This window comes from Pristiophorus japonicus, chromosome 30, assembly GCF_044704955.1.
Source record: "Pristiophorus japonicus isolate sPriJap1 chromosome 30, sPriJap1.hap1, whole genome shotgun sequence".
In the NCBI taxonomy this organism is placed as follows: Eukaryota; Metazoa; Chordata; class Chondrichthyes; family Pristiophoridae; genus Pristiophorus; species Pristiophorus japonicus.
Genome location: NC_092006.1, coordinates 8,061,361 through 8,086,564, shown reverse-complemented (window position 1 = coordinate 8,086,564; position 25,204 = coordinate 8,061,361). Strand labels below are relative to the sequence as shown.

General features: G+C 53.2%; 1 protein-coding gene across 1 annotated transcript in view; it reads right to left on the bottom strand.

The window, feature by feature from the left end:
• The window catches only part of myo1eb (myosin IEb), an 86,523-nt gene that overhangs the window by 55,541 nt on the left and 5,778 nt on the right, over positions 1-25,204 (bottom strand). The window contains exons 2-3 of the mRNA XM_070868482.1: positions 2,259-2,396; positions 1,389-1,478 (exon numbers count right to left, since the gene is read on the bottom strand). Of these exons, the coding sequence (XP_070724583.1) occupies positions 1,389-1,478; positions 2,259-2,396 (228 nt within the window). The remainder of the gene's footprint in view (positions 1-1,388; positions 1,479-2,258; positions 2,397-25,204) is intronic.

Below are 25,204 nucleotides of genomic sequence, written 5' to 3'. Positions count from 1 at the left end.
AGATTTACGTGCTCAAGTCCCTGGAGTGGGACTCGAACCCACAACCTTCTGACTCAGGGATGAGAGTGCTGCCCACTGAACCACGGCTGACACTAATAATCTGTTTTAGTGACATTGGTTGAGGGATATAAGTTGACCTTACGAGGGAATATTGAGTAGAATGGGCCCACGCTCTCACAGAATCAGAGAACGGTTGCAGCACAGGAGGCCATTGGGCCCCTCGAGCCTGTGCCGGCTCTCAGCCAGTCCCACTCCCCCCGGCCTTTCCCCGGAGCCCTGCACATACTTACCCTCCAGATACTTATCCAACTCCCTTTTGAAAGCCGCGATTGAGTCTGCCTCCCCCGCCCTCTCCGTCAGCGCATTCCAGATCCTAACCACTCGCTGCGTAAAAACGTTTTCCCTCGTGTCGCCTTTCTGCCGATCGCCTTAAATCCGTGCCCTCTGGTTCTCCACCCTTACACCAATGGGAACAGTTTCTCTCTCTATCTACTCTGGCCAGGCCCCTCATGATTTTGAACATCTCGATGAAATCTCCTCTCGACCTTCTCTGCTCCGAGGAGAACAGCCCCGGCTTCTCCAGTCTCTCCCCGTCACTGAAGGCCCTCATCCCCGGGACCATTCTGGTCAATCTCCTCCCCACCCTCTCCAAGGCCTTCACATCCTGCCTAAAGTACGGGGCCCAGAATTGGAGACAATACTCCAGCTGGGGCCGAACCAGTGATTTATAACAGGTTCATCATAACTTCCTTGTTTTTGTACTCTGTGCCTCTATTTACGAAGCCCAGGATCCCGTGAGCTTTCTTAACCTGCCCTGCCACAGTCAGCGATTTGTCCACATGTACCCCCAGGTCTCTCTGTTCATGCACCCGCTTTAGAACTGTACCCTTTAATTCAGTTTAGAAGAAGGAGAGGTGATCTCATTGAAACATACAACATTCCGAGAGGGCTCGACAGGGTAGATGCAGGGAGGGTGTTTCCCCCGGGCTGGGGAGTCTCGAACCAGGGGGTCACACAGTCTCAGGATAAGGGCTCGGCCATTGAGGACTGAGAGGAGGAGGAATTTCTTCACTCAGAGGGTGGTGAATCTTTGGGATTCTCTGCCCCAGAGGGCTGTGGAGGCTCAGTCGTTGAGTATATCCAAGGCCGAGATCGGTAGGTTTTTGTACTCGAGGGGAATCGAGGGATCGGGCGGGAAAGTGGAGTTGAGGTCGAAGATCAGCCGTGATCTGATTGAATGGCGGAGAGGCTCGAGGGGCCGAATGGCCGACTCCTGCTCCTAACTCTTACGTTCTTATGACTAGGACTTGTGAGAGAACTCGATAGCAACCTACTGCCTCATTGATAAAGAAATAAGTGTTATATTGAAGGTTTAAAGCGAGACTTACTGCGCCTTGGTACAATTCCACCTCCCGATCGGTGAAGTAAGGCATCTGCTTGAACGGGTTGATCGAGATGAGCACGGGGCCGATGTATGTCTGCATTCCAGGGGTTCAAGAATCAACCGGGAGGATTGGGATCGGATTTCGTTAAGATCTCTCCGCGCCCACCCCCCCCCTCCGAGCCCCTCCCCACGGCCCACCCACTCCCCCCGCTCACCGGGTGGGAGGCAGACCGTGCTCAGAGGCAACGGACCAATCGCAATCCCTCAGTCCTGCCCCTCCGACAGTGCGGCGCTCCCTCAGTACCGCCCCTCCGACAGTGCGGCGCTCCCTCAGTACCGCCCCTCCGACAGTGCGGCGCTCCCTCAGTACCGCCCCTCCGACAGTGCGGCGCTCCCTCAGTACCGCCCCTCCGACAGTGCGGCGCTCCCTCAGTACCGCCCCTCCGACAGTACGGCGCTCCCTCAGTACCGCCCCTCCGACAGTGCGGCGCTCCCTCAGTACCGCCCCTCCGACAGTGCGGCGCTCCCTCAGTACTGCCCCTCCGACAGTGCGGCGCTCCCTCAGTACCGCCCCTCCGACAGTGCGGCGCTCCCTCAATTCCGCCCCTCCGACAATGCGGCGCTCCCTCAGTACCGCCCCTCCGACAGTGCGGCGCTCCCTCAGCACTGGCCCTGGGAGTGTCGGCCTGGATTATGTGCTCGAGTCTCTGACGTCGCCCTCGAACTCATGACCTTCTGACCCGCAGGCGAGAGAGAGACGGAGTGCTACCTACTGAGCCACAACCAACACCTTCAGCTCGACCCCCGACCCCCCCATGTGACCTTGCCCCTGCCCCGGAGGTGAAAGGTCACGCCCACGCCGGGAGAAGGATACGAAAATGTAATCATCCATGTAGCGTTTCCGGAGGTTGTCGACAATGGCCTCCTCCGTGATTTTGGAGAGTAACACCATATCGTCTACTCCACTGTGCTTCACATTCTGTGCCTGCCAATGATATCGCTCCTTGCTGCCCTGTGTCCATCAGAAAAGGAATCACTTTCATTCATGACCTCATAACATCCCAACTCTACAACACCAACTGGCATTTATATAGCGCCTACGGCATAGGCAAACGGCCCCAGCGTGATCAGACAAAGTCTGACCCCGAGACATATGGCGATATTCTGGACACGCGGCCAAAAGCTGGGTCAAAGAGGTGGGTTTTAAGGAGCGTCTTAAAGGAGGAGAGAGAGGCGGAGAGGTTTAGGGAGGGAGTTCCAGAGCTTGGGGCCCCAGGCAGCTGAAGGCACGGCCACCGATGGTGGAGCGATGGAAATCGGGGGATGTGCAAGAGGGCAGAATTGGAGGAGGGCAGAGATCTCGGGGGGGGTTGGAGGAGGTTACAGAGATAGGGAGGGGTGTCGGGGCTGGAGGAAGTTAGAGAGAGAGGGAGGGGTGTCGGGGCTGGAGGAGGTTACAGAGATAGGGAGGGGTGTAGGGGCTGGAGGGTGTTACAGAGATAGGGAGGGGTGTAGGGGCTGGAGGAGGTTAGAGAGATAGGGAGGGGTGTAGGGGCTGGAGGAGGTTAGAGAGAGAGGGAGGGGTGTCGGGGCTGGAGGAGGTAACAGAGATAGGGAGGGGTGTAGGGGCTGGAGGAGGTTACAGAGATAGGGAGGAGTGTAGGGCTGGAGGGGGTTACAGAGATAGGGAGTGGTGTAGGGGCTGGAGGGTGTTACAGAGATAGGGAGGGGTGTAGGGGCTGGAGGAGGTTACAGAGATAGGGAGGGGTGTAGGGGCTGGAGGAGATTACAGAGATAGGGAGGGGTGTAGGGGCTGGAGGAGGTTACAGAGATAGGGAGGGGTGTAGGGGCTGGAGGAGGTTACAGAGATAGGGAGGGGTGTAGGGGCTGGAGGAGGTTACAGAGATAGGGAGGGGTGTAGGGCTGGAGGCGGTTACAAAGATAGGGAGGGGTGTAGGGCTGGAGGAGGTTACAGAGATAGGGAGGAGCGTAGGGGCTAGAGGGGGTGACAGGCTGGAATCTAATCGACGGGTTCGCTGGGCTGTCTTGTGCCATGAGTCAGCACCTCAGTGCAGACTGACCAAATGATTTTAAACTTTGAACCATGACCGTGGCCAGGAGGAGAATTTAACCTTCGAGGTTGGCCTGGAATCTAACTCCGTGTTCCCGAACGGAAAGGGCATGTTTGGAACCTCTTACCTCTCTGAAACTGTGCCCCGAGATCTCCATCTCACAGAGCGTCCTGCACAGAAACAGGCCTTTGGGCCCACCGCTCTGTGCCAGGGTTTATGATCCACACCAGCCCCATCCCACCCCTCTCCCTCTCCCTCTCCCTCTCCCCCCAACAACATATCCCTCTATTCCTTTCTCCCTCATGTGTTTATCCAGCTTCCCCTGAAACGCAACTCTCCTCAATCGCTCCATTTGTTCCTGGGATGTGCGCGTTCCTGGCAAGGCCGCTATTTATTGGCCATCCCCAATTCATCATCAGAGGCAGGCCCTCGAAACGAGGATGGCTTGCTTCCACGCCGAGAAAGGAATTAATTCATAGAAACATAGAAAATAGGTGCAGGAGTTCAGCCATTCGGCCCTTCGAGCCTGCACCACCATTCAGTAAGATCATGGCTGATCATGCAACTTCAGTACCCCATTCCTGCTTTCTCTCCATACCCCTTGATCCCTTTAGCCGTAAGGGCCACATCTAACTCCCTTTTGAATATATCCAACGAACTGGCCTCAACAACTTTCTGTGGTAGAGAATTCCACAGGTTCACAACTCTCTGAGTGAAGAAGTTTCTCATCTCGGTCCTAAATGGCTTACCCCTTATCCTTAGACTGTGTGACCCCTGGTTCTGGACTTCCCCAACATCGGGAACATTCTTCCTGCATCTAACCTGTCCAATCCCGTCAGAATTTTATGTTTCGATGAGATCCCCTCTCATTCCTCTAAATTCCAGTAAATATAAGCCTAGTCGATCCAGTCTTTCTTCATATGTCAGTCCTGCCATCCCGGGAATCAGTCTGGTGAACCTTCGCTGCACTCCCTCAATAGCAAGAATGTCCTTCCTCAGATTAGGAGACCAAAACTGTACACAATACTCCAAGTGTGGCCTCACCAAGGCCCTGTATAACTGCAGCAAGACCTCCCTGCTCCTATACTCAAATCCTCTCGCTATGAAGGCCAACATGCCATTTGCCTTCTTCACCGCCTGCTGTACCTGCATGCCAACTTTCAATGACTGATGTACCATGACACCCAGGTCTCATTGCACCTCCCCCTTTTCCTAATCTGTCACCATTCAGATAATAATCTGCCTTCCTGTTTTTGCCCCCAAAGTGGATAAGCTCACATTTATCCACATTACTTGACACTAAGGCCTGTGACCCTGGAGAGCATTTTGTTACTCTTCAATTAGTGGCCGTGGGATTTTTTTACATCCACCTGTGTTAGATCTCTTAATTTCCAATGAAATACAAACTCCGATTGTAGTTTTAATGTCACTTTATTTTAGCAGCAGTAACAAGCTCTTGGCTTTAAGCCAGGTCTTTGTCCTTCTGATATCACATGGCCAAAATGGCTGTATTTATACCGGGTTCAATTTGCAGAAAAGAACTCGCCTTCTTTGACCTTACTGGCTCAATTAATCGTCTTTTAACCTTTTAATTGGCTCACTACCCAAGGTCCTAAAATGTCAAGTTGATTGATGACTTAATGCAACATGCTCCCACTCACGTAGCATCTCTGACTTGGTGTCTGTGAATTTTCACAGCCTGTCGAAATGCAGCCTGTTTGAATTCTCTATCAACCTGCAAGGGCAGACAAGGCGTCGGGTTGAAGGCTTATTGGAAAGACGGCACCTCCGACAGTGCAGCACCCCTCAGCATGGGCGCCACGAGCCTCGGCCCAAAATATGTGCTCGAACCCATGACTCAGGGGCGAGAGTGCTACCAATGAACAAGGCTGACAAGATCCAGTCCCTTTTCCCATTGCACTAGACCGTGCCTTTGTTGTTCCATAGGGCCCAGGGGCAGCACGGGCCCAGCCCACACTGTGCGATATGTGGGCGCACTGGGTCCGTGCAGCAGAGCTGGTCTCCAGCCGTCCTGGTTAACCCTTGCCCCTGGACCGAGACCTCGCTCTGTCAAGCCCCGTGTGGTGGCTGGTGTGCAACGGTCACCCCACGTTAAAAAAATCCACCCACAGGCACCTTCCACCCTTCAGGATGTGGTTGGGGATCTGGAGTATTAGGTCCTTCATTGAAACACATAAGAAATAGGAGCAGGAGTCGGCCATACGGCCCCTCGAGCCTGCTCCGCCATTTAATACGATCATGGACTCAGCTCCACTTCCCTGCCCGCCCCCTTATCGGTTAAGAAACTGTCTATCTCTGTCTTAAATTTATTCAATATCCCGGCTTCCACAGCTCTCTGAGGCAACGAATTCCACAGATTTACAACCCTCCGAGAGAAGAAATTCCTCCTCATCTCAATGATGAGGCCCCTTATTCTATTATGCCCGCTAACCTGTGAACAGATCTCTTTTTTGGCATGGAAGCAAGTGATCCTCGACACGAGGGACCGCCTAATACTATACGGACACTCGCTTCTGATTCTAGATTTTATTTAATTAACTGAATCTAAATTTCCAGAATCTGCCGCGGTGGGATTTGAACTCGGGTCTGTGGATCACTAGTCCACGGTCTGGATCATTGGTCCAGTGATATAACCACTATGCTACTGTTCCTGTAATAGTCTGTTCCCGTAGTGGTGAGTTCCACGCTCTGGGCGAAACTGCTTAAAATATGTACACGAGTAAAAAAAAAACTTTGGGCATCAAACTGTTAATCTCAGCTCGCGACCCTCTTCCTGTGCGATTAATAACGAGGTTGCTCCTGATATTTGGGGAGGAGCGAGACTGCCTTAAGTAACCGGATACACATCGCTGCATCACTCGTGACTTTCTCTCAAAAATCTTCGAAACAATTTGCGACAGACCGATTTCCCCCCTCACCCCACAACACTCGCCCCCACGTCACGGATTACTGAGAGGCACAGACCCCAAAGGGCAGCCCCATCCGATCTCCCGGTCGCGAAAGGTTGTTCGCTGAGCAGATATTTGCCGGCCAAACACAACTCTGTTTCCTTAGCTCTTTGAGCTTTGGTTTCGGTGTGGGAGCAGGTCCAGTTGCATAAACCAGGCTCCCAATCCCTTGTGTTTAGACGGTTCAGTGGCGATCTAATCAAGGTCAGACTTGACAATTCCAACGCACTCCCGGCCGGCCTCCCACATTCGACCCGACGTAAACTAGATCCAAAACTCGGCCGCCCCCGTGTCCTAACTCGCACCGAGTCCCGCTCACCCATCACCCCCTGTGCTCGCTGCCCCCGTGTCCTAACTCGCACCGAGTCCCGCTCACCCATCGCCCCCTGTGCTCGCTGCCCCCGTGTCCTAACTCGCACCGAGTTCCGCTCACCCATCACCCCCTGTGCTCGCTGCCCCCGTGTCCTAACTCGCACCGAGTCCCGCTCACCCATCACCCCCTGTGCTCGCTGCCCCGTGTCCTAACTCACACCGAGTTCCGCTCACCCATCACCCCCTGTGCTCGCTGCCCCGTGTCCTAAATCGCACCGAGTCCCGCTCACCCATCACCCTCTGTGCTCGCTGCCCCCGTGTCCTAACTCGCACCGAGTCCCACTCACCCATCACCCCCTGTGCTCGCTGCCCCCGTGTCCTAACTCGCACCCAGTCCCGCTCACCCATCACCCCCTGTGCTCGCTGCCCCCGTGTCCTAAATCGCACTGAGTCCCACTCACCCATCACCCCCTGTGCTCGCTGCCCCCGTGTCCTAACTCGCACTGAGTCCCACTCACCCATCACCCCCTGTGCTCGCTGCCCCCGTGTCCTAACTCGCACCGAGTCCCGCTCACCCATCACCCCCTGTGCTCACTGCCCCCGTGTCCTAACTCGCACCGAGTCCCGCTCACCCATCGCCCCCTGTGCTCGCTGCCCCCGTGTCCTAACTCGCACCCAGTCCCGCTCACCCATCACCCCCTGTGCTCGCTGCCCCCGTGTCCTAACTCGCACCGAGTCCCACTCACCCATCACCCCCTGTGCTCGCTGCCCCCGTGCCCTAACTCGCACCGAGTCCCGCTCACCCATCGCCCCCTGTGCTCGCTGCCCCGTGTCCTAACTCGCACCGAGTCCTGCTCACCCATCGCCCCCTGTGCTCGCTGACCTACATTGATCCTGGTTAAGCAACGCCTCAATTTCAAAATTCTCATCCTTGTTTACAAATCCCTCCAGCCCCTACACCCCTCCTTTCTCTGTAACCTCCTCCAGCCACTACACCCCTCCCTAGTTCTGTAACCTCCTCCAGCCCCTACACCCCTCCCTATCTCTGTAACCTCCTCCAGCCCCTACACCTCTCCCTATCTCTGTAACCTCCTCTAGCCCCTACACCCCTCCCTATCTCTGTAACCTCCTGCAGCCCCTGCACCCCTCCCTCTCTCTGTAATCTCCTTCATTGGCACGACTGACAGAAGAGCAGGTGGAGTTCTCCCCGGTGTCGTGGAGCCAATATTTATCCCTCAACCAACATCACTGAAACAGATGATCCGGGTCATTGTCACATCGCTGTGTGTGGGAGCTTGCTGTGCGCAAATTGAGCTGCCGCGTTTCCCAACAATACAACAGTGACCGCACTCCAAAAGTACTTCATTGGCTGTGAAGCGCTCGGGCATGTCCCGAGGTGGCGAGAGCGGGTGTAGACAGGCAAGTCTCCCTCCCCTCCCCTCCCCTCCCCTCCCCTCCCCGACCGACATCCTGGGTGGGTAAGGTCGGGGATCAATGATGGCCAACGCACCATCGTCTCTCCTTGTTCCCCGAGATTAACGGCCACGTTGAGCTGTGTGCCGACAAGTGTCGACAGTGTGAGCGGGAAGGGCGTGGAAATTCCTGTGTACGTCAGGCCCTCTCGGGCGTGATGCAGAGACCTGGAGCCTCTGTGTTGCGATAAAACCCGGCACTGTCGCTGACATGTTTCAACAGTCGGATGTTCTCCACAGTTTACGAAGAGGCAGACTTGCAATTTTGTAGAGCCTGTCACATCCGCGGGACGTCCCCGAGCGCTTTGCAGCCAATGAAGCACTTTTTGTCGTGGAGTGCGGTCGCTGTTGCACTGTGGGAAAGGCACCAGTTCAATCTGCGCACAGCAAGCTCCCACACACAGCAACGTGACAATGACCCACATAAGCAATGCCTCGATTTCAAAATTCTCATCCTTGTTTTCAATTCCCTCCACTGCCCCACACCCCTCCCTATCTCTGTAACCCCCTCCAGCCCCTACACCCCTCCCTATCTCTGTAACCACCTCCAGCCCCTACACCCCTCCCTGTCTCTGTAACCCCCTCCAGCTCCTACACCCCTCCCTATCTCTGTAACCCCCTCCAGCCCCTACACCCCTCCCTGTCTCTGTAACCCCCTCCAGCCCCTACATCCCTCCCTATCTCTGTAACCCCCTCCAGCTCCTACACCCCTCCCTGTCTCTGTAACCCCCTCCAGCTCCTACACCCCTCCCTATCTCTGTAACTTTCTCCAGCCCCTACACCCCTCCCTGTCTCTGTAACCCCCTCCAGCTCCTACACCCCTCCCTATCTCTGTAACCCCCTCCAGCTCCTAAACCCCTCCCTATCTCTGTAACCTCCTCCAGCCCCGACACCCCTCCCTATCTCTCTAACCTCCTCCAGCACCTACAGCCCTCCCTATCTCTGTAACCTCCTCCAAACCCTACACCCCTCCCTATCTCTGTAACCTCCTCCAGCCCCTACACCCCTCCCTATCTCTGTAACCTCCTCCAGCACCTACACTCCTCCCTATCTCTGTAACCTCCTCCAAACCCTACACCCCTCCCTATCTCTGTAACCTCCTCCAGCCCCTACACCCCTCCCTATCTCTCTAACCTCCTCCAGCCCCTACACCCCTCCCTATCTCTGTAACCTCCTCCAGCCCCACAACCGCCCCCCGCCCCCCCCACAACCCCCCGAGATCTCTGCGCTCCTCTAATTCTGCCCTCTTGAGCATCCCTGATTATAATCGCTCCACCATCGGTGGCCGTGCCTTCTGTTGCCTGTGCCCCAAGCTCTGGAACTCCCTCCCTAAACCTCTCCGCCTCTCTCTCCTCCTTCAAGACGCTCCTTAAAACAGACCTGCTTGACTAAGCTTCTGCCCTAATCTCTCCTTATGCGGCCCGGTGTGAAATATTTATTGCATGAGACTCCTGTGCAGCATCTTGGGATGGTTCATCATGTTAAAGGCGCAATATAAATGCAAGGTTTTTTTGGGCCCACAACCTCTTGGCTAATGGAGCGTTGGCCTTTATCGCGAGGGGGCTGGAATACAGAGGGGAGGAAGGGATGTCTCAGTTGTACATAGCTCTGGTCAGACCCCGTGGGGAGTAACTGGGTCCAGTTCTGCGACCCCGCCCCTCAGGGAGGATATATCGGCCTCGGAGGGGGGAGTGGGACAGATTCCCCAGAATGATACCCAGGGGTTGAAAGGGTTAAATCCCGAGGGCAGGCCGCACAGACTGGGATTGTGTTCCCTCGAGTGTCGAAGATTGAGGGGGACGGTCTGATCGAGGGTGTTTACGATGATTGAAGGATTCGATCGGGTGGATCGAGAGAGGAACTGTTTCCTCTGGTGGGGGGAGCCCAGAACAAGGGGGCCTCACCTTACAATTCGAGCCAGGCCGTTCAGGGGTGATGTCAGGGAGCACTTCTTCACACAAAGGGCCGTGGGAATCTGGAACTCTCTCCCCCAAAAAGCTGTCGAGGCCGGGGATCAATTGGAGCTTTCAAAACTGGGATTGATAGATTTTTGTTCGGCAAGGTTATTAAGAGTAGGTGGAGTTAAGACACAGATCAGCCACGATCTCATTGAATTGAGCAACAGGCCCGAGGGGCTGAATGGGCCTCCTCCTGTTCCCGTGTAACAGGCCCGAGGGGCTGAATGGGCCTCCTCCTGTTCCTGTGTAACAGGCTCGAGGGGCTGAATGGGCCTCCTCCTGTTCCTAATGTAACAGGCTCGAGGAGCTGAATGGGCCTCCTCCTGTTCCCGTGTAACAGGCCCGAGGGGCTGAATGGGCCTCCTCCTGTTCCTGTGAAACAGGCTCGAGGGGCTGAATGGGCCTCCTCCTGTTCCTGATGTAACAGGCTCGAGGGGCTGAATGGGCCTCCTCCTGTTCCTAATGTAACAGGCTCGAGGGGCTGAATGGGCCTCCTCCTGTTCCTGTGTAACAGGCTCGAGGGGCTGAATGGGCCTCCTCCTGTTCCTGTGTAACAGGCCCGAGGGACTGAATGGGCCTCCTCCTGTTCCTGTGTAACAGGCCCGAGGGGCTGAGTGGGCCTCCTCCTGTTCCTGTGTAACAGGCTCGAGGGGCTGAATGGGCCTCCTCCTGTTCCTGTGTAACAGGCCTAAGGGGCTGAATGGGCCTCCTCCTGTTCCTGTGTAATAGGCTCGAGGGGCTGAATGGGCCTCCTCCTGTTCCTGATGTAACAGGCTCGAGGGGCTGAATGGGCCTCTTCCTGTTCCTAATGTAACAGGTTCGAGGGGCTGAATGGGCCTCCTCCTGTTCCTAATGTAACAGGCTCGAGGGGCTGAATGGCCTCCTCCTGTTCCTGTGTAACAGGCTCGAGGGGCTGAATGGCCTCCTCCTGTTCCTGTGTAACAGGCGAGGGGCTGAATGGCCTCCTCCTGTTCCTGTGTAACAGGCTCGAGGGGCTGAATGGGCCTCCTCCTGTTCCTGTGTAACAGGCTCGAGGGGCTGAATGGCCTCCTCCTGTGTAACAGGCTCGAGGGGCTGAATGGCCTTCTGTTCCTGTGTAACAGGCTCGAGGGACTGAATGGCCTCCTGTTCCTGTGTAACAGGCTCGAGGGGCTGAATGGCCTCCTGTTCCTGTGTAACAGGCTCGAGGGGCTGAATGGCCTCCTGTTCCTGTGTAACAGGCTCGAGGGGCTGAATGGCCTCCTGTTCCTGTGTAACAGGCTCGAGGGGCTGAATGGGCCTCCTCCTGTTCCTGTGTAACAGGCTCGAGGGGCTGAATGGCCTCCTGTTCCTGTGTAACAGGCTCGAGGGGCTGAATGGCCTCCTGTTCCTGTGTAACAGGCCCAAGCTACCTCTTGTGTTGTCCTCCAACTATGGAGCCTTGACCCACCCCACCCTTGGGACTTCCCAACTGAAGAAACAGGCTACAAGGAACGTGCCCTTCACCAGCCATGGGGAAGGGGGAGAAATCTGGGCTGACTCTGCGAGTTTGAAGAGTTAAGCTGCACAGACGGTCTTCTCCAAAGCCGCGTCAAATACGCCCAACTACAATAAGTCGCCCTCAGGGAATCACAAAAGGGAAGGAATGAAATAGATCATGCGCGGAGATCAGTCACCCACACATCGACCTTTTAAAAAAAAAACATTTAGACACTATCCCAACAACGTCACTCCAAGTTGAAACTTTTGCCAAACTTTTTGAAAACTTTTTTCAGAAACTTTTTGAAAACTTTTCTGAAACTTTTTCAAAATTTCTCGGAAACTTTTCCAAAACTTTTTGCTAAACTTTTTCAAAACTTTTTTTTTGCTGAACTTTTGCGGAAACTGACGAGCAAGTCGCTGAAAGTGACAACCGAATCGACTCTTCCAAATGTGTGCGTGTGGTGTCATCGATTTGAAATCAATTTGCAACATACCATCTTGTTTGCTCCAGGAAACCCGGTGGGGCTCTTCACGTCGCTGTTTCTTTGGTTCTATGGCCACAGGTAACTTCCTCTTTAAAAAAAAAACACACACAATCCCAGTTTGAAACGCCTCACGTTGCGTTTTCCCCCTTCTCTGCTCCTGCAGCACCTGTTTATGTCTCCATTGGAGCAAAAATAACCTTCACAAATCAACCAGATTGCTGTTTTTGGGTGGAGAGGGGGGTACCCTTCACCAAGAATCCTCTCTGTTTCAACCCCTCGCTGTTTTTTTTCCCTCTCTTCTCGCTCTCTGGGTTGGAATGTTTCTGGGACTGCTGTGTCGAGATTCAGGTACAGGCAGGTAGGCACAGCAAGCACTCATCCAAGAATTCTGGGTATGCCGAGGTGCGTCTCCATGGCCAGGGCCAGTTGCACCATCTAGTGGGGCATTTGGTACTTGGCAATCATTCCTGCGCTAAAGGTACAGCAGTTATCATGGGCGACTTTAATCTACATATTAACTGGGCTAACCAAACTGGTAGCAATACGGTGGAGGAGGATTTCCTGGAGTGTATTAGGGATGGTTTTCCAGACCAATATGTCGAGGAACCAACTAGAGACTAATTAGCAATCTTGTTGTGCGAGGCCCCTTGGGGAAGAGTGACCATAATATGGTAGAATTCTTTATTAAGATGGAGAGTGACACAGTTAATTCAGAGACTCCGATCCTGAACTTAAGGAAAGGTAACTTCGATGGATTGAGACGTGAATTGGCTAGAATAGACTGGCGAGTGATACTTAAAGGGTTGACGGTGGATAGGCAATGGCAAACATTTAAAGATCACACGGATGAACTTCAACAATTGTACATCCCTGTCTGGAGTAAAAATAAAATGGAGAAGGTGGCTCAACCGTGGCTAACAAGGGAAATTAGGGATAGTGTTAAATCCAAAGAAGAGGCATATAAATTGGCCTGAAAAGGTAGCAAACCTGAGGACTGGGAGAATTTTATAATTCAGCAGAGGAGGACAAAGGGTTTAATTAGGAGGGGGAAAATAGAGTACGAGAGGAAGCTTATTGGGAACATAAAAATTGACTGCAAAATTTTCTATAGATATGTGAAGAGAAATGTGAAGAGATATGTGAAGTCCCTTGCAGTTGGATTCAGGTGAATTTATAACGGGGAACAAAGAAATGGCGGACCAATTGAACAAATACTTTGGTTCTGTCTTCACGAAGGAAGACACAAATAACCTTCCAGAAATACTAGGGGACCGAGGTTCTAGCAAGAAGGAGGAACTGAAGAAAATCCTTATTAGGCAGGAAATTGTGTTAGGGAAATTGATGGGATTGAAGCCGATAAATCCCCGGGGCCTGATAGTCTGCATCCCAGAGTACTTAAGGAAGTAGCCCTAGAAATAGTGGATGCATTGGTGATCATTTTCCAACAGTCTATCGACTCTGGATCAGTTTCTATGGACTGGACTAATGTAACACCACTTTTTAGAAAAGGAGGGAGAGAGAAAACGGGTAATTATAGACCGGTTAGCCTGACATCATAGTGGGGAAAATGTTGTAATCAATTATTAAAGATGAAATAGCAGCGCATTTGGAAAGCAGTGACAGGATCGGTCCAAGTCAGCATGGATTTATGAAAGGGAAATCATGCTCGACAAATCTTCTAGAATTTTTTGAGGATGTAACGAGTAGAGTGGACAAGGGAGAACCAGTGGATGTGGTGTATTTAGACTTTCAAAAGGCTTTTGACAAGGTCCCACACAAGAGATTGGTGTGCAAAATTAAAGCACATGGTATTGGGGGTAATGTACTGATGTGGATAGAGAACTGGTTGGCAGACAGGAAGCAGAGAGTCGGGATAAACAGGTCCTTTTCAGAATGGCAGGCAGTGACTAGTGGGGTGCCGCAGGGCTCAGTGCTGGGACCCCAGCTATTTACAATATACATTAATGATTTAGATGAAGGAATTGAGTGTAATATCTCCAAGTTTGCAGATGACACTAAGCTGGGTGGTGATGTGAGCTGCGAGGAGGATGGTAAGAGTCTGCAGGGTGACTTGGACAGGTTAAGTGAGTGGGCAAATGCATGGCAGATGCAGTATAATGTGAATAAATGTGAAGTTATCCACTTTGGTGGCAAAAACATGAAGGCAGAATATTATCTGAATGACAGATTAGGAAAAGGGCAACGAGACCTGGGTGCCATGGTACATCAGTCATTGAAAGTTGGCATGCAGGTACAGCAGGCGGTGAAAAAGGCAAATGGTATGTTGGCCTTCATAGCGAGAGGATTTGAGTATAGGAGCAGGGAGGTCTTACTGTAGTTGTACAGGGCCTTGGTGAGGCCTCACCTGGAATATTGTGTTCAGTTTTGGTCTCCTAATCTGAGGAAGGACATTCTTGCTATTGAGGGAGTGCAGGTTGAGGAGGTTGGGCCTCTACTCATTGGAGTTAAGAAGAATGAGAGGTGATCTTATTGAAACTCATAAGATACAAGAACATAAGAAATAGGAGCAGGAGTAGGCCACATGGCCCCCTCGAGCCTGCTCCGCCATTTAATATGATCATGACTGATCCGATCATGGACTCAGGTCCACTTCCCTGCCCGCTCCCCATAACTCCTTAATCCCTTATCGGTTAAGAAACTGTCTTAAATTTATTCAATGTCCCAGCTTCCACAGCTCTCTGGGGCAGAGAATTCCACAGATCCACAACCCTCTGAGAGAAGAAATTCCTCCTCATCTCAGTTTTAAATGGGCGGCCCCTTATTCTAAGACCATGCCCCCTAGTTCTAGTCTCCCCCATCAGTGGAAACATCCTCTCTGCATCCACCTTGTCAAGCCCTCTCATAATCTCATACGTTTCGATAAGATCACCTCTCATTCTTCTGAATTCCAGTGAGTAGAGGCCCAACCTACTCAAACTATCTTCATAAGTCAACCCCCTCATCTCCAGAATCAACCTCGTGAACTTTCTCTGAACTGCCTCCAAAGCAAGTATATCCTTTTGTAAATATGGAAACTAAAACTGCACGCAGTACTCCAGGTGTGGCCTCACCAATACCCTGTATAACTGTAGCAAGACTTCCCTGCTTTTATACTCCATCCCCTTTGCAATAAAGGCCAAGGTACCATTGGCCTTCCTGATCACTTGCTGTACCTGCATACTAACCTTTAAGATAATGAGGGGGCTCAACAAGGTGGATGCAGGGAGGATATTTCCACTCATAGGGGAAACTAAAACTCGGGGGCATAGTCTTAGAATAAGGGACCGCCCATTTAAAACTGAGATGAGGAGAAATGTCTTCTCTCAGAGGGTTGTAAATCTGTGGAATTCTCTGCCCCAGAGAGCTGTGGAGGCCGGGACATTGAATATATTTAAGGCGGAGATAGACAGAATTTTGAACGATAAGGGAGTGAAGGGTTATGGGGAAGTGGAGCTGAGTCCATGATCAGATCAGCCATGATCGTATTAAATGGCGGAGCAGGCTCGAGGGGCCGAATGGCCGACTCCTGCTCCTATTTCTTATGTTCTTATTAGGTCACCCCTCAGCCTTCTTGTTTCCCAAGAGAAAAGAGACCCAGCCTGTTCATCCTTTCCTGATATGTACACCCTCGCATTTCTGGTATCATCCTTGTAAATCTGCTCTACACCCTCTCCAGTGCCTGTATATCCTGTTTATAATACGGTGACCAGAACTGTACGCAGTGCTCCAAGTGTGGTCTAACCAAGGTTCCATACAGGTTTAGCATAACTTCCCTGCTTTTCAATTCTATCCCTCCAGGAATATATGAGAGAGCTAGTTCGGAGCCCGAATGGAGAAAGGGAAAATGACTGTATTCAGTGGCACAGAAAGAGGTCATTGGGCCCACCACTCCGTGCCGGTGTTTATGCTCCACACCACCCTCCTCCCACCCCTCTTCATCTCACCCCCATCATCATATCTGTAAAGTCCTGTCCCTGCAGTACAGACTCACACGAGGCTCATGTTGAAGTCAAGGTCACTCAGGACCTGCACCTTTATTACACAGCTCTCGAATGCCACACTTGCCTGAGACCTGTCCTTATATATCTGTCTGGGACAGGTATCCAGTGTCTCCTGCAAGTGCACCCCTGGTGGTAAGGTAAGCTTATTGTTACATGTCATCTCTAGTTACAGTTATGGTAAGATACAGTTATGTACAGTAGTGTGAGATACATGACAATGTCCTTCTATTCCCTTCTCCCTCATGTGTTTATCCAGCCTCCCCTTAAATGCATCGATAGTATTCACCTCAACCCCTCCCTGTGGCAGCGAGTTCCACATTCTCACCGCTCTCTGGGCAAAGAAGTTTCTCCTGAATTCCCCGTTGGGTTTATTAATGATTGTCTTATATTGATGGCCCCCTAGTTCTGGCCTCCTTCCAGAAGTGGAAACATCTTCTCTACGTCTACCCTATCGAACCCTTTCATAATCTTACAGACCTCTATCAGGTTACCCCTCACCCTTCTCTTGCCGAGAGAAATGAGCCCGAGCCTATTCAGTCATTCCTGACAATTGCAACGCTCTCACTTGTGAGTGGGGAGTAAGTGACAACCGGGAGTGAGTTACATGGATAGCTCTCCCACCTCCAGTTCTCCCCACAGTCAATGGCACCGCTGCTGCCGAGTTCTCCACTTACCTGTTGCTAGACGGTTAAGGCATTATCTCCAGCGCCAACGCCTCGTGGTGACCACCAGAGGACCTTGGGGCTCCATCTTTGGCCCCTCCTCCGTCAGTCACGTTGCTGCTCCTTGGAGCTTCATCGGAGAGTGTTGAGGCAGCTTGTATGGGTACGCCGATCATCTGCTCCCTTACCCCCTCCGTTGATGTACAGGCTGCTGCCAACGTCCCCGATCGCTGGCGTGACATGAAGTCAAGCTCAAGGCATAATTACCTCCAGCTCAATGTTGGCAAAAAACCAAAGCCATCATCCTCAGTCCCTGCCTGTAACCACCCCTCTGCCCTGACCCCCAATGATCTCCTCGGCCGGCTAAGCCAGGGGATCTGGGATCTGGGACCTCGGTCTCGTACTCTTCACCAAGCTGGGCGTCCTACCTCACATCCACCCTCCACTGAACAGAACATCCTTCCACCTCGAACACTATCTGCCTCTCTCGCGCTGCTGCTGAAGTCCCAGGCCACATCAGCACACCTCAATTCCTAAAATAACTTCAACACCTTCATCATCACCTCCTGCTGTGCTGGTTGACCTGCATTGGCTCCCGGTCCTGTAACCTCCTCCAGCCCCTACACCCCTCCCTAACTCTGTAACCTCCTCCAGCCCCTACACCCCTCTCTATCTCTGTAACCTCCTCCAGCCCCTACACCCCTCCCGATCTCTGTAACCTCCTCCAGCCCCTACACCTCTCCCTATATCTGTAACTCCCCTCCAGCCCCTACACCCCTCCCCATCTCTGTAACCTCCTCCAGCCCCTACACTCCTCCCTATCTCTGTAACCTCCTCCAGCCCCTACACCCCTCCCGATCTCTGTAACCTCCTCCAGCCCCTACACCTCTCCCTATATCTGTAACTCCCCTCCAGCCCCTACACCCCTCCCCATCTCTGTAACCTCCTCCAGCCCCTACACTCCTCCCTATCTCTGTAACCTCCTCCAGCCCCTACACCCCTCCCGATCTCAGTAACCTCCTCCAGCCCCTACACCCCTCCCGATCTCTGTAACCTCCTCCAGCCCCTACACCCCTCCCTATCTCTGTAACCTCCTCCAGCCCTTACACCCCTATCTCTATAACCTCCTCCAGCCCCTACACCCCTCCCTATCTCTGTAACTCCCCTCCAGCTCCTACACCCCTCCCTATCTCTGTAACCTCCTCCAGCCCCTACACCTCTCCCTATCTCTGTAACTCCCCTCCAGCCCCTCCCGATCTCTGTAACCTCCTCCAGCCCCTACACCTCTCCCTATCTCTGTAACCTCCTCCAGCCCCTACACCCCTCCCTATCTCTGTAACATCCTCCAGCCCCTACTCCCCTCACTGTCTCTGTAACCTCTTCCAGCCCCTGTAACCCGCCGAGATCTCTGCACTCCTCCAATTCTGGCCTCCCATGCATCTCCCAATTTCCATCACTCCACCATCGGTGGCCGTGCCTGCAGCTGCCTGGGCCCCAAGCTCTGGAACTCCCTCCCTAAACCTCTCTCTCCTGCTTTAAACCAACCTCATTGACCAAGTTTTTGGTCACCTGTCCCAATATCTCACGTGGCTCGGTGTGAAATTTTGTCTGATAACTGTGAAGTGCCTTAGGACATTTTTGTATGTTGAAGGTGTTATATAAATGCAATTTGTTGTGGTTCCGAGTTGCCATCGACCTCCACCCCCCCACTAATGGTAACTCATTCCAAATACCGCAGTCTATTTCTTTAACCATACGGAGTCCTGCTTTCACAGCTTCACTTTGCTCAATTGCTTGAAATGGGATTTTTTCCAACTTGCATTGTATTGACAGCACAGGACCAGGTCATTGGGCCCCACCGCTCCGTGCCGGGGTATACGTTCCACACCAGCCCCCTCTTCATCTCACCCCATCCCCATATCCTTCTATTCCCTTCTCCCTCGTGTTTATCCATCATCACAAGCAGTCCCTCAGAATCGAGGAAGTCTTGCTTCCACTCTTAACATGAGTCCTTAGGTGACTCAACAGTCCAATACGGGAGCCACAGTCCCTGTCACAGGTGGCACAGACAGTGGTTGAGGGAAGGAGAGGGTGGGACTGGTTTGCCGCACGCTCCTTCCGCTGCCTGCGCTTGGTTTCTGCACGCTCTCGGCGACGAGACTCGAGGTGCTCAGCGCCCTCCCGGATGCACTTCCTCCACTTAGGGCGGACTGGTCTTTGGCCAGGGACTCCCAGGTGTCGGTGGGGATGTTGCACTTTATCAGGGAGGCTTTGAGAGTGGTCCCCTGTAACGTTTCCTCTGCCCACCTTTGGCTCGTTTGCCGTGGACGAGTTCCGAGTAGAGCGCTGGCTTTGGGAGTCTCGTGTCGGGGGCATGTGGACAATGTGGCCCTGCCCAGCGGAGCTGGTCGAGTGTGGTTATTGCTTCGATGCTGGGGATGTTGGCCTGGTCGAGGACGCTAACGTTGGTGCGTCTGTCCTCCCAGGGGATTTGTAGGATCTTGCGGAGACATTGCTGGTGGTATTTCTCCAGCGACTTGAGGTGTCTACTGTACATGGTCCATGTCTCTGAGCCATACAGGAGGGCGGGTATCACTACAGCCCTGGAGACCATGAGCTTGATGACAGTTTTGAGGGACTGATCTTCAAACACACTTTTCCTCAGGCTGCACTGGAGGCAGTGTTGGATCTCATTGTCAATGCCTGCTCTTGTTGATAGGAGGCTCCCGAGATAGGGGAAATAGTCCACATTGTCCAGGGCCACGCCGTGGATCTTGATGTTTGTGGGGCAGTGCTGTGCGGCCAGGACAGGCTGGTATAGGACCTTTGTCTTACTAATGTTTAGCGTAAGGCCCATGCTTTCATACGCCTTGGTAAATACGCCCACTATGTCCTAGAGTTCAGCCTCGGTGTGCACAGACACAGGCGTGTTTATCCAGCCTCCCCTTAAATGCTATTCGCCTCAACTACTCCCTGTGGCAGCGAGTTCCACATTCTCACCACTCTCTGGGTAAAGAAGTATCGGTATACGAGAGTATCCAAAGGGTGGGAGAACATCACTACCCTCTGGGCATCTTCCCCGTACCAACTCAAGACACAGCCTCTTCATATATCGAAAGAACAAAGCACCAATGTGCAGCACCGAATGAAAGACTTACATTTATATAGCAACCACCGGATGTCTCAAAGCGCTTTACAGCCAATGAAGTAGTTTTGGAGTGTAGTCACTGTTGTAATGTGGGAAACACAGCAACCAATTTGCGTACAGCAAGCTCCCGCACACAGCAATGTGATCATCTGTTTTTAGTGATGTCGCCCCTCCAACAGCACGGCGCTCCCTCAGTACTGCCCCTCCGACAGTGCGGCGCTCCCTCGGTACCGCCCCTCCGACATAGCGGCGCTCCCTCAGCACCGCCCCTCCGACATAGCGGCGCTCCCAGTACTGCCCCTCCAACAGCACGGCGCTCCCTCAGTACTGCCCCTCCGACAGTGCGGCGCTCCCTCAGCACTGCCCCTCCGACAGTGCGGCGCTCCCTCAGTACTGCCCCTCCGACAGTGCGGCGCTCCCTCAGCTCTGCCCCTCCGACAGTGCGGTGCTCCCTCAGTACAGCCCCTCCGACAGTGCGGCGCTCCCTCAGTACCGCCCCTCCGACATAGCGGCGCTCCCTCAGCACCGCCCCTCCGACAGTGCGGTGCTCCCTCAACACCGCCCCTCCGACATAGCGGCGCTCCCTCAGCACTGCCCCTCCGACAGTGCGGCGCTCCCTCAGCACCGCCCCTCCGACAGTGCGGTGCTCCCTCAGCACCGCCCCTCCGACAGTACGGCGCTCCCTCAGCACCGCCCCTCCGACAGTACGGCGCTCCCTCAGTACTGCCCCTCCGACAGTGCGGCACTCCCTCAGTACTGCCCCTCCGACAGTGCGGCACTCCCTCAGTACCGCCCCTCCGACAGTACGGCACTCCCTCAGTACCGCCCCTCCGACAGTGCGGCACTCCCTCAGTACCGCCCCTCCGACACTCCCTCAGTATCGCCCCTCCGACAGTGCGGCGCTCCCTCAGTACCGCCCCTCCGACAGCGCGGCACTCCCTCAGCACCGCCCCTCCGACAGCGCGGCGCTCCCTCAGCACTGCACTGGGAGCACCAGCCTAGATTTTCCTGCTCAAGTCCCTGGAGAGGGACTCGAACCCACAACCTTCTGACTCAGAGGTGAGCGTGCTGCCCACTGAACCACAGCTGACACTTGAAGGAGCAAATGGCCTCTACGTGATGAGATATTCATTCTATGAAGCCATCGTGCCTTATGTTTATTCACTCGGACTTGGGAGTTACCTTATTGAGCTTGTTGAAACCTCTCAGTGATGCAGCCTCCGTGTTTTCACATACTCCCCAGAGATGTCCCGCAATCCTCCTTATTCTGGCCTGGTGGGCTGCTGTTCAACCCCTGGGTTACCTTATAACTATTTCAAGCGTCCAGGCAGACAAGCTTAATATGTGTCCTTTCAGGTCGAAAGAAAAATCTTGCATTTATGTACAGCCTTTCACATCGTTCGGACGTCCCAAAGTTACTCTGAAAACGCAATCGCTTTAGGTGGGCAAGTACAGCAAGTTTTACTCCCTTTCCCACGGCAGCTGTTGACGATTCTGCCGTCTCCACTTACACCTTAACTTGTCCCATTACCGTCTCATTGTGCCTCGCACCAACACCCCTTTGGTCTCTCGAATCTCTCCTACCCTCCACCCCATCACAGAACTTCCCTTTTGTTCTGACCTCCCACATCCCTACGCTCGCTTAAAAACCTGACGCATCTCGAACTTTTTCCAGTTCTGACACAGGGTCATCGACCCGAAACGTTAACTCTGTTTCTCTCTCCACAGATTTTCCCGACCTGCTGAGTGCTTTCAGCGTGTTCTGTTCTTTATTTCAGATCCCAGCATCCGCAGTATTTTGCTTTTGTGTTCTCACATCCAACGAGCGGTTAATCCGTTTTTTTTAGGAGTGAGCAAAGAATATTGCCTGCGGGACAACTCCCTGCTCTTTAATATAACCGGCTCTTTTACGTCCACCCGAGAGGGCAGACGGGGCAGCGGTTTAACGTCTCATTAGAAAGACGGCACCTCCAACAGCATGGCGCTCCCTCAGCATCGCCCCTCCGACAGTACGGCGTCCCCTCCGTATTGCCCCTCTGACAGCGCAGTGCGGCGTTCCCTCAGTACTGCCCCTCCAACAGCGCAGTGCGGCGCTCCCTCAGTACTGCCCCTCCAACAGCTCAGTGCAGCGCTCCCTCAGTACTGCCCCTCCAACAGCGCAATGCGGCGCTCCCTCAGTACTGCCCCAACAGCGCACTGCGGCGCTCCCTCAGTACTGCCCCTCCAACAGCGCAGTGCGGCGCTCCCTCAGTACTGCCCCTCCAACAGCGCAGTGCGGCACTCCCTCAGTACTGCCCCAACAGCACACTGCGGCGCACCCTCAGTACCGCCCCTCCGACAGTGCGACACTCCCTCAGCACCGCCCCTCCGACAGTGCGACACTCCCTCAGCACCGCCCCTCCGACAGCGAGGCGCTCCCCTCAGCACTGCCCCTCCGACAGCGATGCGCTCCCCTCAGCACTGCCCCTCCGACAGCGAGGCGCTCCCCTCAGCACTGCCCCTCCGACAGCGAGGCGCTCCCTCAGTACCGCCCCTCCAACAGTGCGGTGCTCCCTCAGTACTGGGAGTGGCAGCCTAGTTTTATGTGCTCATGTCGCTGGAGTGGGGACTGGAACCCACAATGAGGAGGGGGACCATTGGGGAGGAGATCTTTGAGAGAAAGGGAACGTGGGCGATGGGGCAAATGGGAGAAAGGGGCGATCGAGGAGAGCTCAGACAGAGAGAGATAGCACGTGTACGTTGGGCCGAACGGCCTCCTCTGTGTCGTAGAACCCAACCTTGAGCATCATTTCCCATTTGGTTGATGCGTGACCGTCACTTCTCAATTTACCCCCTCATCTCCCCCGACTATTTTGACTTGTGGATGACGACCTGCCTTCGCCTTGGCTTCTCATGGCCAGGCTGTGACAGATTTCTGGGTGAGTGATGGAGAAACTGGGAGGTCTCGACTGTGCAACTGTGTCCCCGTGCCCTGATCGCGCACAACCCAGCTTCAACAAATACAGTGGGGCAGGTACAGCAGGAGCGGCGAGAGATCGTAGAGAGATGTGATCGGGGCCCAGGAGAGGCGAGGGCCCAGGAGAGGCGAGGGCCCAGGGGCAGCACGGGCCCAGCCCACACTGTGCGATATGTGGGCGCACTGGGTCCGTGCAGCAGAGCTGGTCTCCAGTCGTCCTGGTTAACCCTTGCCCCTGGACCAAGACCTCGCTTTGTCAAGCCCGTGTGGTGGCTGGTGTGCAACGGCCACCCCACGTAAAAGAATCCACCCACAGGCATCTTCCACCCTTCGGGATGTAGTTCGGGACCTGGAATTTTCGGGCCTTCATTGAAACACCTGGGAACTCATCCCTTTTTGACGTGGAAGCAAGTCATCCTTGCTTCAAGGGACTGCCTACGATGATCACTAAGTTGGGCATTTGTGCGGGACTTACATAGAAACATAGAAAATAAGTGCAGGAGTAGGCCATTCAGCCCTTCTAGCCTGCACCGCCATTCAATGAGTTCATGGCTGAACATGAAACTTCAGTACCCCCTTCCTGCTTTCACGCCATACCCCTTGATCCCCCGAGTAGTAAGGACTTCATCTAACTCCCTTTTGAATATATTTAGTGAATTGGCCTCAACTACTTTCTGTGGTAGAGAATTCCACAGGTTCACCACTCTTTGGTGAAGAGGTTTCTCCTCATCTCGGTCCTAAATGGCTTACCCCTTATCCTTAGACTGTGACCCCTGGTTCTGGACTTCCCCAACATTGGGAACATTCTTCCTGCATCCAACCTGTCCAAACCCGTCAGAATTTTAAACGTTTCTATGAGGTCCCCTCTCACTCTTCTGAACTCCAGTGAATACAAGCCCAGTTGATCCAGTCTTTCTTGATAGGTCAGTCCCACCATCCCAGGAATCAGTCTGGTGAATCTTCGCTGCACTCCCTCAATAGCAAGAACGTCCTTCCTCAAGTTAGGAGACCAAAACTGTACACAATACTCCAGGTGTGGCCTCACCCAGGCCCTGTACAACTGTAGCAACACCTCCCTGCCCCTGTACTCAAATCCCCTCGCTATGAAGGCCAACATGCCATTTGCTTTCTTAACCGCCTGCTGTACCTGCATGCCAACCTTCAATGACTGATGTACCATGACACCCAGGTCTCGCTGCACCTTCCCTTTTCCTAATCTGTCACCATTCAGATAATAGTCTGTCTCTCTGTTTTTACCACCAAAGTGGATAACCTCACATTTATCCACATTATACTTCATCTGCCACGCATTTGCCCACTCACCTAACCTATCCAAGTCACTCTGCAGCCTCATAGCATCCTCCTCGCAGCTCACACTGCCACCCAACTTAGTGTCATCCGCAAATTTGGAGATACTACATTTAATCCCCTCGTCTAAATCATTAATGTACAATGTAAACAGCTGGGGCCCCAGCACAGAACCTTGCGGTACCCCACTAGTCACTGCCTGCCATTCTGAAAAGTCCCCATTTACTCCTACTCTTCGCTTCCTGTCTGACAACCAGTTCTCAATCCACGTCAGCACACTACCCCCAATCCCATGTGCTTTAACTTTGCACATTAATCTCCTGTGTGGGACCTTGTCGAAAGCCTTCTGAAAGTCCAAATATACCACATCAACTGGTTCTCCTTTGTCCACTTTACTGGAAACATCCTCAAAAAATTCCAGAAGATTTGTCAAGCATGATCTCCCTTTCACAAATCCATGCTGACTTGGACCTATCATGTCACCATTTTCCAAATGTGCTGCTATGACATCCTTAATAATTAATTCCATCATTTTACCCACTACTGAGGTCAGGCTGACAGGTCTATAATTCCCTGTTTTCTCTCTCCCTCCTTTTTTAAAAAGTGGGGTTACATTGGCTACCCTCCACTCGATAGGAACCGATCCAGAGTCAATGGAATGTTGGAAAATGACTGTCAATGCATCCGCTATTTCCAAGGCCACCTCCTTAAGTACTCTGGGATGCAGTCCATCAGGCCCTGGGGATTTATCGGCCTTCAATCCCATCAATTTCCCCAACACAATTTCCCGACTAATAAAGATTTCCCTCAGTTCCTCCTCCTTACTAGACCCTCTGACCCCTTTTATATCCGAAAGGTTGTTTGTGTCCTCCTTAGTGAATACCGAACCAAAGTACTTGTTCAATTGGTCTGCCATTTCTTTGTTCCCCGCTATGACTTCCCCTGATTCTGACTACAGGGGACCTACGTTTGTCTTTACTAACCTTTTTCTCTTTACATACCTATAGAAACTTTTG